Source organism: Maniola jurtina, chromosome 25 (genome assembly GCF_905333055.1).
Source record: "Maniola jurtina chromosome 25, ilManJurt1.1, whole genome shotgun sequence".
NCBI classification, from domain to species: domain Eukaryota; kingdom Metazoa; phylum Arthropoda; class Insecta; order Lepidoptera; family Nymphalidae; genus Maniola; species Maniola jurtina.
The window spans coordinates 4,904,301-4,922,205 of record NC_060053.1 but is presented as its reverse complement, the minus strand read 5'-3'; the positions used below and the strand labels follow the sequence as shown (position 1 = coordinate 4,922,205).

General features: G+C 39.6%; 1 protein-coding gene across 2 annotated transcripts in view; it reads left to right on the top strand.

The window, feature by feature from the left end:
• LOC123877943 overlaps nucleotides 1-17,905 on the top strand; it is a 123,254-nt gene that overhangs the window by 86,167 nt on the left and 19,182 nt on the right. For both annotated transcript variants that reach the window (XM_045924879.1, XM_045924880.1), the window contains exons 2-3: nucleotides 1,059-2,336; nucleotides 3,568-3,677. In XM_045924879.1, the coding sequence (XP_045780835.1) occupies nucleotides 1,059-2,336; nucleotides 3,568-3,677 (1,388 nt within the window). The remainder of the gene's footprint in view (nucleotides 1-1,058; nucleotides 2,337-3,567; nucleotides 3,678-17,905) is intronic.

Below are 17,905 nucleotides of genomic sequence, written 5' to 3'. Positions count from 1 at the left end.
TCTGAGTCCATGAGTATAAATGTACAATAATATTAAAATATTAAGCGACGGAAAAACAATTTTACTTTATTATTTCAGCGTTTATTACGACGATTGTAGTCGGGTTTTAGATTTTAACTTTATCTTGTTATCTATTTCTATTGGTTTTATCTAAATTAAATACAAGGAACGACATACTTAATCCATACTTCCATACTATTATTAATGCGAAAGTGTATCTGTCTGTCTGTCTGCTAGGTTTTACCGGCCCAACAGTTTAACCGATTTTGATGAAAAGTACAGAGTTAGCTTACATCCCGGGGACGGACATAGGCTACTTTTTATCCCGGAAAATCAAAGAGTTCCCACGGGATTCTCAAAGATCCATCCGTTTAATCGATTTATATGATAGAGGTAGCTTGCCTTCCGGAAATTGACATAAGCAACTTTTTATCCCGGAAAAGCAAAGAGTTCCCACGGGATTTTAATTAAAAACCCCCCGAATACACGCAGATGAAGTTACTTACCGGCATCATTTACTTCGCTATAATCCGCTAAAACAAACAAATCTATTTGGTACAAAGAATTCTGTGATAAGTTACTGTGTACTTAGAAAATGCAATGGTGCATTTTGATTGGTAGAGATTACTAAAGCCGCATTTACAATGCAAGTTACGTTTACAGTTCCTCAGTCTCATCGTTTATGCAGAGTGGCGTTTCTTCTAACTTAAGAATTATCTAGATAGGAATGTAGATTGTAGATAACTATGCGACTGAAATAAAAAGCTGTCATAGCATTTATTGTGCTCTAGCTAAGAAGCCCGACTGCTGAGCTCTGGTCTCCTCTCAGAATCAAAACAGTTTGGCCATAGTCCACCACACTGGCCAAGTGCGGATTGACAGACTTCACACGCTGAGAACACTATGGATAACTCTCAGGCATGGGGGTTTCCTCAAGCTGAAACACGCATAATTCCGTACTGGGATGGAACCCCAGACCTCTCGAAAAGGGTGCTGACATCTTAACCACTAGGCTGTTATCACTACATCAACTAATTTTTTTTTATCTATTGTTACAGGTAGTACAACAGATCTCGCACCAACGCTTATCGGCATATACGACTCCCTGTTGGAACCAGTCAAGAGCCTGAGGCCTGAAGCGGATCGCCTCGAAACAGCCAAAGATGCCAGAAACGACCCACCTGTACAGGAAAACATTGAAGCCAATATGACCGAAGAAAAGGATACTACAGTACCCGCGAGCCCACCGAAGGACCCTTCCAAAATAGCAGGCAGTGTCAAACTACCCTTAGCAACAGTAAACAAAAGCTCCCTCTTTACATTACGAACTAAAAGTGATAACCATGGTGCTAACGAACCCACATGTGACCTTACCAGTGATACAGTTAAAGTGCAAAGAACGTTCAAAGAAGTTAACAAAGAAGCAACCACTTTCGATAATCTCTCCCCAAACGTTAAAAGAATGATATCAGGCGCGGCGGAGACGACGACTCTGAAATTCCAAAAGAAATCCATAACCATCGGTAGATCATCAACCCGACGATGCAATATACCACTAGTTGGGGCAACGTCAAAAATATCTCAATCGGGACTAGAAATATTACCGTCAGTAGAAATCTACGATCAGCCGACATTAAAAACTTTCAGCAATGAATCTCCAGCAAAAACGGCTCCAATCAAACCGGAATTTAAAATCGACGAAGAGCAAACGACGTACGATGTCCCAACGAATAACCAACCCACTATATACGATGTTCCTAATTCTAATAAGACAGCATTTGAATCTCTCTCCCTACCTTTCATCGACCAATCGATCGAGCTCTCTATATCTTCTAATGATAGGGAATTCGATACTAAATTGCCCTCAAAAGACAGTTCCCCACAAAAGCCTGATCTCAAAACTTCGACACCTGAAGCGTCTCCAATCAAGTTCCCAAAAAATCTAAATGACGGTACTAATAGTTTACATAGAAAAAACTTTGGCAGCAAAACTGAGGGTTCACCGAGTAAGCTCCTAAAATCTGGACCCTATCCCGAAGCTGTGGCATCTACAGGGAATCTAAAAATGATACAAGAAAAGGAAGTCATCAGGCTAAATCCTGCAATAGAAGTGACCAGACCTCTATCAATGAGTTCCATTGCGTCCTCAAGTTCGACTTCGAGTAGTGGGGTACAAAATAAGGGAGGAGTGAACTCAGCGTACTTAGCTTCGATCGAAAGTCTGGATGACCATAGTGATGCTGACATGACGTCTGCAAATGGGAGCAATAATTTTGTGAACAGCGCTGGTATGCTGAAAGCTAGTGTGTCAGAAGATAGTCGGACGGAATTGCCAAGTAAGTAACCTTTGTAAAAACCGCTTGAACTTGGTTAGGAAGCATTAAAACCTTATAAAAAGGAGGGTTTTTGATTTGATGAGTGACCTTAGGGTTCCGTACCTCAACGGTACCCTTATAGGATCACTTTGTTGTCTGTCTGTCTGTCTGTCCGTCCATCCATCGTGTCTGTCAACGGGAAGTACCCTATAACCTATAGGGTACTTCCCGTTGACCTAGAATTATGAAATTTGGCAGGTAGGTTGGTCTTATAGCACAAGTTAAGGAATAAATCCGAAAACCTTGAATTTGTGGTTACATCATTTAAAAAAAGTAATCATTAAACTAAGATACCTATACCAAGTGGGGTATTGTTTGACAGGGCTTTACCTGCATATTATACAACAGGTTTTTTATTTATTTTTATGCATAATAGTTTTAGATTTATCGTGCGAAATGTCGGTAAAATTGCCCGAGTACGGAACCCTCGGTGCGCGAGTCTGACTCGCACTTGGACGGTTTTTTGGTGAAAGAAAACCACGCTGCTGGCCGAATGCGGATTGCCGGACTTCACACACATTATGGAGAACTATCAGGCATGCAGGTTTCCTCACGTTGTTCTCCTTTACCGCTAAAGCAAGTGATATTTAAGAGGGCTCTCTCCGTCACTCGTTTCATACAATCGTAGTTCCAACTAGAAACTAATATCTGTGTCTGTGGTGTTTTAGATTTTTCCAAAAATATGAACTACGATTGTATGAAACGAGTGACGGAGGGAGCCCTCTTAAACATTAAAAAAAATAAAAAATTGCTTAAACAAACCATTAGGCTATTTGAAAGTAAGGCACCGCTTTTTCACGTTTTTAGAAACAAAAATCAGTTGAATAATTACTTTTTGAACCCCCGACCCAAAAAGAGAGATGTTATAAGTTTAACGTGTACTTCGGCGGGGAGGGGCAACGCACGCACAACAGACGGAAACGTTTAAGTGCGGAAACCAGCCCAGAGAGAAGAAGAAGAAGAAGAAGTTTGACGTGTGTATCTGTGTATCTGTCTGTGGCATCGTAGCTCCTAAACGAATGAACCGATTTTAATTTAGTTTGTTTTTGTTTGACAGGTGGTTTGATCGAGAGTGTTCTTAGCTATAATCGAAGAAAATCGGTTCAGCCGTTTGAAAGTTATCAGCTTTTTTCTAGTTTTCTTATAGAGGTTTTTGTGTCGGGGGTTTCTTAAATTTTGAGTTATTGAACAGGACAAAACGCCTTCGAGGAGATGCCAGGGTTATCGCAGCTGGAGCGAGTGTGTGCCGAAATCGTGCAAACGGAAAACGTTTACGTCGAAGACCTCAGGCAAGTTGTTGAGGTAAGTTAATTTTATTTGTAATTTTACTATTTTTATCCATATCGAAAAGATACTAAAAGAAAAGTACCCCTTTGCTTCTATTAATAAACTACTGCGATAAACAACAAGCCGTTTTTAGATCCGTGAAATGTTTCGTTGCCTTTTCTGAGTTAGATTACCGCTTTTGAAATATATTTACAGCCTAGGTTTCGATTGCGGTCATTCATCTTTACCCAATACCTAACCCGTAAAGTGTTTGTGCATTTCCATTTTTTAACCCCCGACCCAAAAAGAGGGGTGTTATAAGTTTGACGTGTGTATCTGTGTATCTGTCTGTGGTATCGTAGCTCCTAAACTAATGAACTGATTTTAATTTAGTTTTTGATTCTGATTTTGTTCTTAGCTATAATCCAAGAAAATCGGTTCAGCCGTTTGAAAGTTATCAGCTCTTTTCTAGTTACTGTAACCTTCACTTGTCGGGGGTGTTATAAGTTTTTAATTAACACTTGTTAAAAAACATTTTTTAGGCCTTATCGACGGTTTTAGTCCAAACGAGGTTTGAATCGTAGGTTACAATAACGGCTAACTCAAATTTTAGGTGAAAATTACTTCTAAACGTAGATTTAAAAACATACGAGTATTTAGGAACATACGTTATGAGTTATGACTTATGCTCTAATGATATGACTCTACCAACGTTCGGAAAGCAGATTCTGCTGCGAAGAAAATGATAATCCTACTAATATTATAAACGCGAAAATTGGTATGTATGGATGGATGTATGGATGTTTGTTACTCTTTGACTCAAAAACTACTGGATGGAATGCAGATAGATATACTTTGGATACTAGATATACATAGGATAGTTTTTACTCCGGAAAATCAATGAGGTCCCACGGGGTTTTTAAAAACACACGGGAACGAATTCGCGGGCATCAGTTAGTATTACGTAACTTACCATTAGGTAACCTATCATTCAGAAAAAAGTTATTCCGTCCCCAATATAACATTTTCAAATCATACTCCCTGATGCCCGCGACTTCGTCCGCGTGGAATTAGGTTTTTAAAAATCCCGTGGAGACTCTTTGATTTTCCGGGATAAAATGTAGCCTATCTGCTAATCCTGGATATTATCTATCTCCATTCCAAATTTCATCCAAATCCGTCCAGTAGTTTTTGCGTGAAGGAGTAACAAACATACAGACACAAACACACACACATACACACAAACTTTCGCCTTTATAATATTAGTGTGAAGTGTGATAGTGTTAGGTGTGATGTGACGTAACTTAGGTAAGTAGGTATAAGCTATTTATACAACCACATCCAGATGAATTGAAACGCAGTTCTAACGTTTCAAAGCGTTCTGAAGAGGAAGCGGCCGCAAATAAATATCGTTGAGCAATCCTATTAGACGTCGGAAGGTGGTAGAAATACTTCCTTTTTACCCGACTGTGGCAAAGCCAAAAGGAAGGGTTATGATTTTAGCAGTCTATGTATGTATTTATGTATGTTTGTGTCCAAATTCTGTGTGTTCCACCATAGTGCCTAAACTACTTGACCGATTTTGATGAATGAAGTGTCAATTGATTTTTTGTAAAGATCCAGGTGACGTAGGCTATGTTTTAAACGAAAAAAATTGACCTAACGGATGTTACATCAAAAAAGTGGAGGTCTCCAAAAATTTTTTTTGCTATTGTATCGAGTGGGATGTCAAATGAAATAGTAGAAAATCCTGAGCTCATGAATATAAATGTACAACAACATAATATACCAAGCGGCAGAAAAATAATTTTAATATAATATTTCAGCGTTTATTGAGGCGATCTCAGTCGGCTTTTAGTTTTCAACTTTATCTTGTTTCTACACTTCTGGTATTTTTAACCGAATATGGCAAAGCCAAAAGAAAGGGTTAGGATTTTAGCATTACAAGCTATCATAGATTTGAATAATTTAAATTTAACGTGCATGACACGAGTCTGCGCGCGAAATCCAAATTTAATTTGGTTTTTTGTAACTTGTAAATTAATCCGACAAAGTAGGCTTATGGCATTATTCTAATTCCGACAATGGCAGTACCATCTTCACAGGATTACATAAAAATCTTTACTTAAAAGTGTTCAATTTAAGAAATTAGTCAAAATAATGAGTTTGACACGAGTTACTCACAAATTAGTCGATTCTATAACTAATTTCTGAAACTGGACCCTTTCAAATAAAGATTTTTATACAAACCTGTGAGGGTGATATTGTCATTGTCGCAATTAAAGTGCCATGAGCCTACTTTGTCGTATTAGTTTACAAATTGCGAAAAACCAAGTTAAAGAATTTAGCGGGCAGACCCGTCTCATGCACCTTAAAGAGCTTGTAATAATAATAATTATACAAACCTATAAAGCGATACATAAATGTTTGCTATTTTATTTTGTCCTACAGTAAAATGTCAATGTGATTCTCCGTAACACTCTGATTACTTAGCAGGTCAGTAGGACAAGGGATTTGCTAGGCAACCGCAAAACAAACTTCGTGCCGTGGTAACTTTGCATTGACTTAGATAAGGCTATATTTATGAGAATAATCCTAATACAAAAAAAAAAAAACTACCTATGTTCTTTATAGATTTTGAAACCATCCAACCGATGTGCCTTAAACGCCAGTTTCATTAGAAAGGCAATAATGCGAAGACCACTAAAACAATGCACATTTTTTTGCACACGCCAGTAGTAATTAATAGTATAGGTACATTTTTGGAAAACTAAAATAAGTACATACTAATTAGATTCGTTTTTACTCGACTGCCCAAAAAAAGGAATGTCATATTTTCAGGGTTCACGTATGTGAGTTACTTTATTCCACCATTACTTCTAAACGCCTGAACAGATTTGAATTTATGGGGCATCTTATAGAATCCTTACATTATCCCAAATGACTCTATTTAATATTGGGCTTTTGAAATAAGCTTCTTAATTATCAAATTAGAGACTTTTTATACTGTTTTGCTGTTGTGCCAGAATCTTCAAAAATACATATACTTCTCATCAATAAAATCGAAACATTTCCAAACTGAAAGGTGTTGTGAAGTGTTTTTTGATGGGAAGTATATATTTAGGTGTGAAATTCGAAACAAGATCTTTTGGACGATTGAGGAATAGCCTGCTGTCGTATTTGTCAAGCGAAGCTATAGCTCATTAACTTTGACAAGCGCTAATGGGGGACGCGCGATACTTGACAGCCCTCTCTGAAGTTATTTTCGGTTATTTTCGAGTTCCTAACGAGAAAAGCCGCCTATAAATACCTACTAGGTACAGTGAGCTTTTAAGTACCAAGGACTCCTCGAACACGTACGAAACGATTTGCTTTCTCTTTCCTAATTCGAACCGCTAGGATATGGAACGCCCTTCCGGCGTCAGTTTTCCCTTCCACCTATAATATGGGTACCTTCAAGTCAAGAGTGAATAGGCAACTTCTAGGCAAGCGCGCTCCATCTTAGGCTGCATCATCACTTGCTAGCAGGTCTGATTGCAGCCAAGCGCCAGTCTATATAATTTAAAAAAAAAATCTTTTAGGGTAAGATCTATAGAGAGCACTCTGTTTAGACTTAAGACAAAATTTTGTTCAGCAGATCTCTCGGCCAGTCCCGGCCAATCTATACTAATATTATAAAGAGGAAACCTTTGTATTTTTGTATGTTTGTATTGAATAGGCTCAAAAACTACTGGACCGATTTCAAAATTTCTTTTACCATTACTTAGAGGGATTCTTCCGAATCTGTATAGGCTATATTTTATCCCGGAAAATAGAAAAAATAAATGTCCACCCGTGCGAAGCCGGGGCGGGTCGCTAGTGTTTTGATAAAATTAATAGGTAAGGTATGCGTCAATATAACGCGTAAGTACTGAAGTACTTCTTACTTCTTTACATTAGGCCTCTACTCACATAATTTGGTACGTAGCACGTACTTAGTTACTATCCAATAATTATCGCAAATCCTCCACAAACCCCTGTTTTTAACCCCCGACCCAAAAAGAGGGGTGTTATAAGTTTGACGTGTGTATCTGTGTGTCTGTCTGTGGCATCGTAGCTCCTGAACTAATGAACCGATTTTAATTTAGTTTTTTTTTGTTTGAAAGGTTGCTTGATCGAGAGTGTCGTTAGCTATAATTCAAGAAAATCGGTTCAGCCGTTTGAAAGTTATCAGCTCTTTTCTAGTTACTGTAACCTTCACTTGTCGGGGGTGTTATAAATTTTTAATTTACACTTGTTACTCCCCGTCATTAGAATCGCTGTCCCTTGTTCTGCGCGCCGCTCAGCGTTGCCAATACACAGTAATTAATCTATAGCTTTAGCCCTTAAATTCAAATTCAATATATTTTTATTCAATTAGACTTTTACAAGTACTTTCCAACCTTAATAGCATCTACCAGTGGTTCGGAATGCCTTTCCTACCGAGAAGAACCAGCAAGAAACTCAGCGGTTGCCCTTTTCAAAGATTGGATATACAATATTATGCCATGTATAAAAGTAATTGAAGATCCGCACATTGCTGGAGCGAGCTGCAGGTCAAATCCACGCTTTTTTATCATTTACATAATCTTCGATTGGATAATATGCTTTACTCAGCATAGTTTTAATAGGGTTTTTTAAAGTAATAGTACATAGTATGTTGGTATGTTTTTGTATGCTACAGATTCTCTAAAAGACAAAGCCCGACAAATGTTGCATGCTAACCATAAGTTTGATGTCCACTGTCCAATTATCTCACTCGGAACAGAATTTATAGCCAAATTACACACTTTCCCCGGTAAAGTGCGGCTTTACATTTTAGCTTTCTCTTAAAAGTTTCCACTAGCCTAATTAGTGCTTATGTTACACTGTTAATACACTGCGATTTGGACTATAAATCTAACTTCAATAACGTAACGTTCAATAGCGAAAGTCCAAAAGTAATTAATTAAGGGAATGATTCTTTAAAAAGAGCAACCGCCGAGTTTCTTGCTGGTTCTTCTCGGTAGGAAAGACATTCCGTACCAGTGGTAGGTGGTTTCGACGATTCAAAAGTACTTGTGAAAGTTTAATTTACAAGTAGGTACCTATCTATCTACTTGAAAAATGACGAATTTTCATATATTTTCATCCCCTATTTTCCTTGAGGATGAATTTACTAAAAACCCTTTAAATTAAATAATTACATACGTATTCCCTCATTTTTAACGATAAGAGGAAATACAAATTTTCATACATATAATTTGAAAAATGAACGGTCTTCACACAAACTTTCATACTCCATTTAACCCCCCCTTAGGGTGGAATTTTCAAAAAACCTTTTTTATTTTAAAATCTTATTGTCGGATTGAAGAGGGTGCGGGAGGATTTCTGTCTCTAAATTAAAATGAGAGGTCTATAATGTAATGCCATTTTCATTATGGTCGCTTCAGAAAAGGATAACTCTAGGTTTTAGCTACTTGTTCATTTAGTATAGTTAAGAGATTGTGTACAAGAGAATTAGCCACACTGTCTGATATGTTCATTGACACGCAAAAAATATTGACTACATTTTGCACCCCATATGGGATTCAAATCCGGGATCACTTATCACCCGTACCTAACATCATTACACGAGTGATTTATATGTAACCCAATAAAGTCACGACATAGCCTACGCCTATTACATACAGTTCGCAAAAACCAGCACTACCCTACAATCATCCCTTTTTAGGCTGTGGCCATCCCGTTAGGAGACTAACAAGTAACAACCTACAAACATTTATCCAAACAAATCGCTCTTATCACTCAGACATAGAGTTTAAAATCTCTTGGCTGCATAATTTTAATATGACCAGTTTTAAATGATCTCCACGTCCCGAAGGTTTTCTCGTAACGGTTAGGTTTAAGTAGGAACGAAATATATGGAGGGGTCAATGTAAAATAGACGTGATGATTAATCAAGCTAGCTTGTTAGAAACATTTGTGATACAGTTATATTGGAATTTCGTATAAGTAAGGAACAGATTTTGCCTGGTGCGAGGTCGCTATGGAGGAGTTTCTCAATTCGTCGGTTTTTTTTAATATCGTCTTTCGGGATGTAGCAGGAAGCTATATGTATCTCTGTATGTTAAATGGTTATGTACCTTTCGTCAATATCGGTTAAATGGATGGACCGTGAAGATCAAGCGGACAGACAGATGGACAGGCATACTTTCGCATTTATAAATGACTAGCTTGTGTCCGTAACTTGGTCCGCTTAGACCACACACATTTCGAATCCCTATTTTACCCCCTTAGGGGTTGAATTTTCAAAAATCCTTTCTTCGCGGATGTCTACGTCATAAAAGCTGTCTGCATGCCAAATTTCAATCCGATACGTCCAGTAGTTTGAGCTGTGTGTTATCAGTCAGTCAGTTGGTGACCTTTTCTTTTTAACCCCCGACCCAAAAAGAGGGGTGTTATAAGTTTGACGTGTGTATCTGTGTATCTGTCTGTGGCATCGTAGCTCCTAAACTAATGAACCGATTTTAATTTAGTTTTTTTGTTTGAAAGGTGGCTCGATCGAGAGTGTTCTTAGTTATAATCACAGAAATCCAAATAATACTATACTAAAGTCGTTTATATCTATGGCTATAATCCAAGAAAATCGGTTCAGCCGTTTGAAAGTTATCAGCTCTTTTCTAGTTACTAACCATCACTTGTCGGGGGTGTTATAAATTTTTAATTTACACTTATTATAATACCTACTTACTTATTTGAATACTTAATTGGTACGAATAGTTATTAGTATCTACGTACAACTTATTTCATTATTAGAGGATGCCCGCGGCTTCGCCCGCCTGGATTTCCCGCAGGAACTCTTTGATTTTTCCGGGATAAAAAGTAGCCTATGTCCTTCCCCGGAATGTAGCCCATGTCTGTACCAAATTTCATCAAAATCTGTTCCGCGGTTGGGCCGTGAAAACGTAGCAGACAGACAGACAGACACACGTTCGCATTCATAATATTAGTATGGATTGTATAACATGTAAGTACATACAACTTATTTCATTATTGAATAACATGTAAGTACCTACCTACCTAATTTATAACAATAGAGAATTGCTACCGAACATATCGATAGAACGGTAACCCATCCAGTGATCGATTACGATACATCGCCCGTGATCGATCGACGTAGGCGCATCGTTCATGATCGAATATCGATGTTAACAGGTCTCCGTCACTTACTCCATACAATCGTAGTCCCAATTTCATTTGAATATTAAGCAACCAAAGTCCATGAAATTTTGCAGACATATTCTAGAAACTAATGTCTGTGCCTGTGGTGTTTTAGATTTTTCTAAAAATATGTAGTTTTAAAATTACAGGGGCTCAAAGATTTGTATGTGAATTTTTAAGACCGTGTAACTTTGAAACCTAATATTTTAACGGAAATCTGGAAAACCACAGGCATAGATATTAGTTCCCGGAACGTTTCTACAAAATTCCATTGAGTATGATTGGTTAGTATGACAATGAGAGACGAACTACGTTTGTATGGAGCGAGTGACGGAGAGACCCCTCTTAACTGTAATACGCCCACGATGAGAGTTTTATTGTGTGGAGGTTGCTTCGTAATCGATGGCTTTAGGGCGAACATATACTTAGAAAGTTTATTAAGGACGTCTTTGCAAAATGAATAGGTATCAAAATTGCACTACTACATAAGTACACTGCCCACACGCACACAGCTGCGTCAAAATGAGTGAATCGACTTGATTTTGATACTTTGATATTTTTATTTTATTTTATATTTGGTCATCTATTTTTTTTAACAGTTTTTTTTTAAAATATGTATCTTGACAATAATACAGTAAGTAGAACAGTGCCTACAGACTAAGGGTCTGATGATGAAATATTTCACCATGACTTCTTGGCAATGAACAACATTTCCATGCTTATGAAATTATGAGCTCCTACTATGACTAAAATAATCTGAGAAGTATAGCATTACATTACCTCCCGACTTGATGAAATTGCATACTTTGGAACCTACTACTGGAACTCAGAGACGAATAGAGCTAGGTGTTTCGAGTTTGGGCTCATTTTCTTAGTCATGATGAGATCTTACCTCCGGATTTGTGGAGTGACCTGATGGTATACCTCGGAAGTCACTATTGGAACTCGGAGACGAATAGAGCTAGGTGTTTCGAGTTTGGGCTCATTTTCTTAGTCATGATGAGATCTTACCTCCGGATTTGTGGAGTGACCTGATGGTATACCTCGGAAGTCACTATTGGAACTCGGAGACGAATAGAGCTAGGTGTTTCGAGTTTCGGCTCATTTTCTTAGTCATGATGAGATCTTACCTCCGGATTTGTGGAGTGACCTGATGGTATACCTCGAAAGTCACTATTGGAACTCGGAGACGAATAGAGCTAGGTGTTTCGAGTTTGGGCTCATTTTCTTAGTCATGATGAGATCTTACCTCCGGATTTGTGGAGTGACCTGATGGTACACCTCGGAAGTCACTATTGGAACTCGGAGACGAATAGAGCTAGGTGTTTCGAGTTTGGGTATATTTTCTTAGTCATGATGAGATCTTACCTCCCGATTTGTGGAGTGACCTGATGGTATACCTCGGAAGTCACTATTGGAACTCGGAGACGAATAGAGCTAGGTGTTTCGAGTTTGGGCTCATTTTCTTAGTCATGATGAGATCTTACCTCCGGATTTGTGGAGTGACCTGATGGTATACCTCGAAAGTCACTATTGGAACTCGGAGACGAATAGAGCTAGGTGTTTCGAGTTTGGGCTCATTTTATTAGTCATGATGAGATCTTACCTCCGGATTTGTGGAGTGACCTGATGGTATACCTCGGAAGTCACTATTGGAACTCGGAGACGAATAGAGCTAGGTGTTTCGAGTTTGGGCTCATTTTCTTAGTCATGATGAGATCTTACCTCCGGATTTGTGGAGTGACCTGATGGTATACTTTGGAAGTCACTATTGGAACTCGAAGACGAATAGAGCTAGGTGTTTTGAGTTTGGACTCATTTTCTTAGTCATCATGAGATCTTACCTCCGGATTTGTGGAGTGACCTGATGGTATCATCGGAAGTCACTATTGGAACTCGGAGACGAATAGAGCTAGGTGCTTCGAGTTTGGGCTCATTTTCTTAGTCATGAAGAGATCTTACCTCCGGATTTGTGGAGTGACCTGATGGTATACCTCGGAAGTCACTATTGGAACTCGGAGACGAATAGAGCTAGGTGTTTCGAGTTTGGGCTCATTTTCTTAGTCATGATGAGATCTTACCTCCGGATTTGTGGAGTGTCCTGATGGTATACCTCGAAAGTCACTATTGGAACTCGGGGACGAATAGAGCTAGGTGTTTCGAGTTTGGGCTCATTTTCTTAGTCATGATGAGATCTTACCTCCGGATTTGTGGAGTGACCTGATGGTATACCTCGAAAGTCACTATTGGAACTCGGAGACGAATAGAGCTAGGTGTTTCGAGTTTGGGTTCATTTTATTAGTCATGATGAGATCTTACCTCCGGATTTGTGGAGTGACCTGATGGTATACCTCGGAAGTCACTATTGGAACTCGGAGACGAATAGAGCTAGGTGTTTCGAGTTTGGGCTCATTTTCTTAGTCATGATGAGATCTTACCTCCGGATTTGTGGAGTGACCTGATGGTATACTTTGGAAGTCACTATTGGAACTCGAAGACGAATAGAGCTAGGTGTTTCGAGTTTGGACTCATTTTCTTAGTCATGATGAGATCTTACCTCCGGATTTGTGGAGTGACCTGATGGTACACCTCGGAAGTCACTATTGGAACTCGGAGACGAATAGAGCTAGGTGCTTCGAGTTTGGGCTCATTTTCTTAGTCATGAAGAGATCTTACCTCCGGATTTGTGGAGTGACCTGATGGTATACCTCGGAAGTCACTATTGGAACTCGGAGACGAATAGAGCTAGGTGTTTCGAGTTTGGGCTCATTTTCTTAGTCATGATGAGATCTTACCTCCGGATTTGTGGAGTGTCCTGATGGTATACCTCGAAAGTCACTATTGGAACTCGGAGACGAATAGAGCTAGGTGTTTCGAGTTTGGGCTCATTTTCTTAGTCATGATGAGATCTTACCTCCGGATTTGTGGAGTGACCTGATGGTATATCTCGAAAGTCACTATTGGAACTCGGAGACGAATAGAGCTAGGTGTTTCGAGTTTGGGCTCATTTTATTAGTCATGATGAGATCTTACCTCCGGATTTGTGGAGTGACCTGATGGTATACCTCGGAAGTCACTATTGGAACTCGGAGACGAATAGAGCTAGGTGTTTCGAGTTTGGGCTCATTTTCTTAGTCATGATGAGATCTTACCTCCGGATTTGTGGAGTGACCTGATGGTATACCTCGGAAGTCACTATTGGAACTCGGAGACGAATAGAGCTAGGTGTTTCGAGTTTGGGCTCATTTTCTTAGTCATGATGAGATCTTACCTCCGGATTTGTGGAGTGACCTGATGGTATACCTCGGAAGTCACGATTGGAACTCGGAGACGAATAGAACTAGGTGTTTCGAGTTTGGGCTCGTTTTGTTAGTTATGACGAGATTATACCTTGAAACTTGTTGGAGTGCTCTGAAGGTATACTTCAAAAGCCACTATTGGACTTTCGAGTCGAGTAGAGTTAGATGTTATGAGTTTGAGCTCGTTTTGTAAGTTCCAATAGTGTAAGATCTCATCATGTCTAAGAAAATGAGCCCAAACTCGAAACACCTAGCTCTATTCGTCTCCGAGTTCCAATAGTGACTTCCGAGGTATACCATCAGGTCACTCCACAAATCCGGAGGTAAGATCTCATCATGACTAAGAAAATGAGCCCAAACTCGAAACACCTAGCTCTATTCGTCTCCGAGTTCCAATAGTGACTTTCAAGGTATACCATCAGGTCACTTCACAAATCCGGAGGTAAGATCTCATCATGACTAAGAAAACGAGCCCAAACTCGAAACACCTAGCTCTATTCGTCTCCGAGTTCCAATAGTGACTTCCGAGGTATACCATCAGGTCACTCCACAAATCCGGAGGTAAGATCTCATCATGACTAAGAAAATGAGCCCAAACTCGAAACACCTAGCTCTATTCGTCTCCGAGTTCCAATAGTGACTTCCGAGGTATACCATCAGGTCACTCCACAAATCCGGAGGTAAGATCTCATCATGACTAAGAAATTGAGCCCAAACTCGAAACACCTAGCTCTATTCGTCTCCGAGTTCCAATAGTGGCTTCCGAGGTACACCATCAGGTCACTCCACAAATCCTGAGGTAAGATCTCATCATGACTAAGAAAATGAGCTCAAACTCGAAAAACCTAGCTCTATTCGTCTCCGAGTTCCAATAGTGGCTTCCGAGGTATACTATCAGGTCACTCCACAAATCCGGAGGTAAGATCTCTTCATGACTAAGAAAATGAGCCCAAACTCGAAACACCTAGCTCTATTCGTCTCCGAGTTCCAATAGTGACTTCCGAGGTATACCATCAGGTCACTCCACAAATCCGGAGGTAAGATCTTATCATGACTAAGAAAATGATCCCAAACTCGAAACACCTAGCTCTATTCGTCTCCGAGTTCCAATAGTGACTTCCGAGGTATACCATCAGGTCACTCCACAAATCCGGAGGTAAGATCTCATCATGACTAAGAAAATGAGCCCAAACTCGAAACACCTAGCTCTATTCGTCTCCGAGTTCCAATAGTGACTTCCGAGGTGTACCATCAGGTCACTCCACAAATCCGGAGGTAATATCTCATCATGACTAACAAAATGAGCCCGAACTCGAAACAGCTAGCTCTATTCGTCTCCGAGTTCCAATAGTGACTTCCGAGGTATACCATCAGGTCACTCCACAAATCCGGAGGTAAGATCTCTTCATGACTAAGAAAATGAGCCCAAACTCGAAACACCTAGCTCTATTCGTCTCCGAGTTCCAATAGTGACTTCCGAGGTATACCATCAGGTCACTCCACAAATCCGGAGGTAAGATCTTATCATGACTAAGAAAATGAGCCCAAACTCGAAACACCTAGCTCTATTCGTCTCCGAGTTCCAATAGTGACTTCCGAGGTATACCATCAGGTCACTCCACAAATCCGGAGGTAAGATCTCATCATGACTAAGAAAATGAGCCCAAACTCGAAACACCTAGCTCTATTCGTCTCCGAGTTCCAATAGTGACTTCCGAGGTTACCATCAGGTCACTCCACAAATCCGGAGGTAAGATCTCATCATGACTAAGAAAATGAGCCCAAACTCGAAACACCTAGCTCTATTCGTCTCCGAGTTCCAATAGTGACTTCCGAGGTATACCATCAGGTCACTCCACAAATCCGGAGGTAAGATCTCATCATTACTAAGAAAATGAGCCCAAACTCGAAACACCTAGCTCTATTCGTCTCCGAGTTCCAATAGTGACTTCCGAGGTATACCATCAGGTCACTCCACAAATCCGGAGGTAAGATCTCATCATTACTAAGAAAATGAGCCCAAACTCGAAACACCTAGCTCTATTCGTCTCCGAGTTCCAATAGTGACTTCCGAGGTATACCATCAGGTCACTCCACAAATCCGGAGGTAAGATCTCATCATGGCTAAGAAAATGAGCCCAAACTCGAAACACCTAGCTCTATTCGTCTCCGAGTTCCAATAGTGACTTCCGAGGTATACCATCAGGTCACTCCACAAATCCGGAGGTAAGATCTCATCATTACTAAGAAAATGAGCCCAAACTCGAAACACCTAGCTCTATTCGTCTCCGAGTTCCAATAGTGACTTCCGAGGTATACCATCAGGTCACTCCACAAATCCGGAGGTAAGATCTCATCATGACTAAGAAAATGAGCCCAAACTCGAAACACCTAGCTCTATTCGTCTCCGAGTTCCAATAGTGACTTCCGAGGTATACCATCAGGTCACTCCACAAATCCGGAGGTAAGATCTCATCATGTCTAAGAAAATGAGCCCAAACTCGAAACACCTAGCTCTATTCGTCTCCGAGTTCCAATAGTGACTTCCGAGGTATACCATCAGGTCACTCCACAAATCCGGAGGTAAGATCTCATCATGACTAAGAAAATGAGCCCAAACTCGAAACACCTAGCTCTATTCGTCTCCGAGTTCCAATAGTGACTTTCGAGGTATACCATCAGGTCACTCCACAAATCCGGAGGTAAGATCTCATCATGACTAAGAAAATGAGCCCAAACTCGAAACACCTAGCTCTATTCGTCTCCGAGTTCCAATAGTGACTTTCGAGGTATACCATCAGGTCACTCCACAAATCCGGAGGTAAGATCTCGTCATGACTAAGAAAACGAGCCCAAACTGGACACATCTAGTTCTTCTAGTCTTCAAGTTCCTGTCGCAGCCTTCGAAGTTCACTATCAGATCACTATCATGCTCAAGAAAAAAATCCAGCTAACGATAAAATGTGATAATAGGTACATAATATTATCATTATTATCTTACCTTGCCAAAATATCAGCACAATCACGGAATAAGTACCTATAAATATCAGTTAGGGTTTTGTCGAACTATTTTGTGTTCGTACAGCGATCTTTTCCACATCAAAAAATTGTAGCAACCGACGCAGAGACCACCCACGAAGGCGGCTGGCCGCTGACTGATATAATTTTGAAATCATACCATTGCCTGCCCAATATCAAAATAACCCTTAGTGCACTGTATTAAGGTTTGCGGTTGAAGCAAAATACGTGAAAAATTTATACACGATGTTTTTATTTATTTTTATACTATTATTAATATAATAATGCTATATTTTGAGGTGCACATTATGTGCTAACGGAAAATATTTATTAGAAGAATAAAATCCGTACGTAAACTGAGAAAAATGTACCTAAACTTGACCCTAAATCGTTAATTCTGCGTGGAAGAGGTGAAGGAAAATCGTTCTTATAGTATCAAAATTAATGATTTTATCAAAAAATTACTCGATCTCTGGAGATAAAAGACCAATCTATTTTTAGCAATCTGTAGTTCCAATTTACTTAGTATATTTTAGCCACAAAGCGTACCGAAAATCTATACAAGTGTGCAAATACGTCCTTAACGCTGAAGCCCGCGACTTCGTTCGCGTGGATGTAGGTTTTTAAAAATTCCCGTGGGAACTCTTTGATTTTCCGGGATAAAAAGTAGCCTATGTGCTAATCCAAGGTATAATCTTTCTCCATTCAAAAATTTCAGCCCAATCC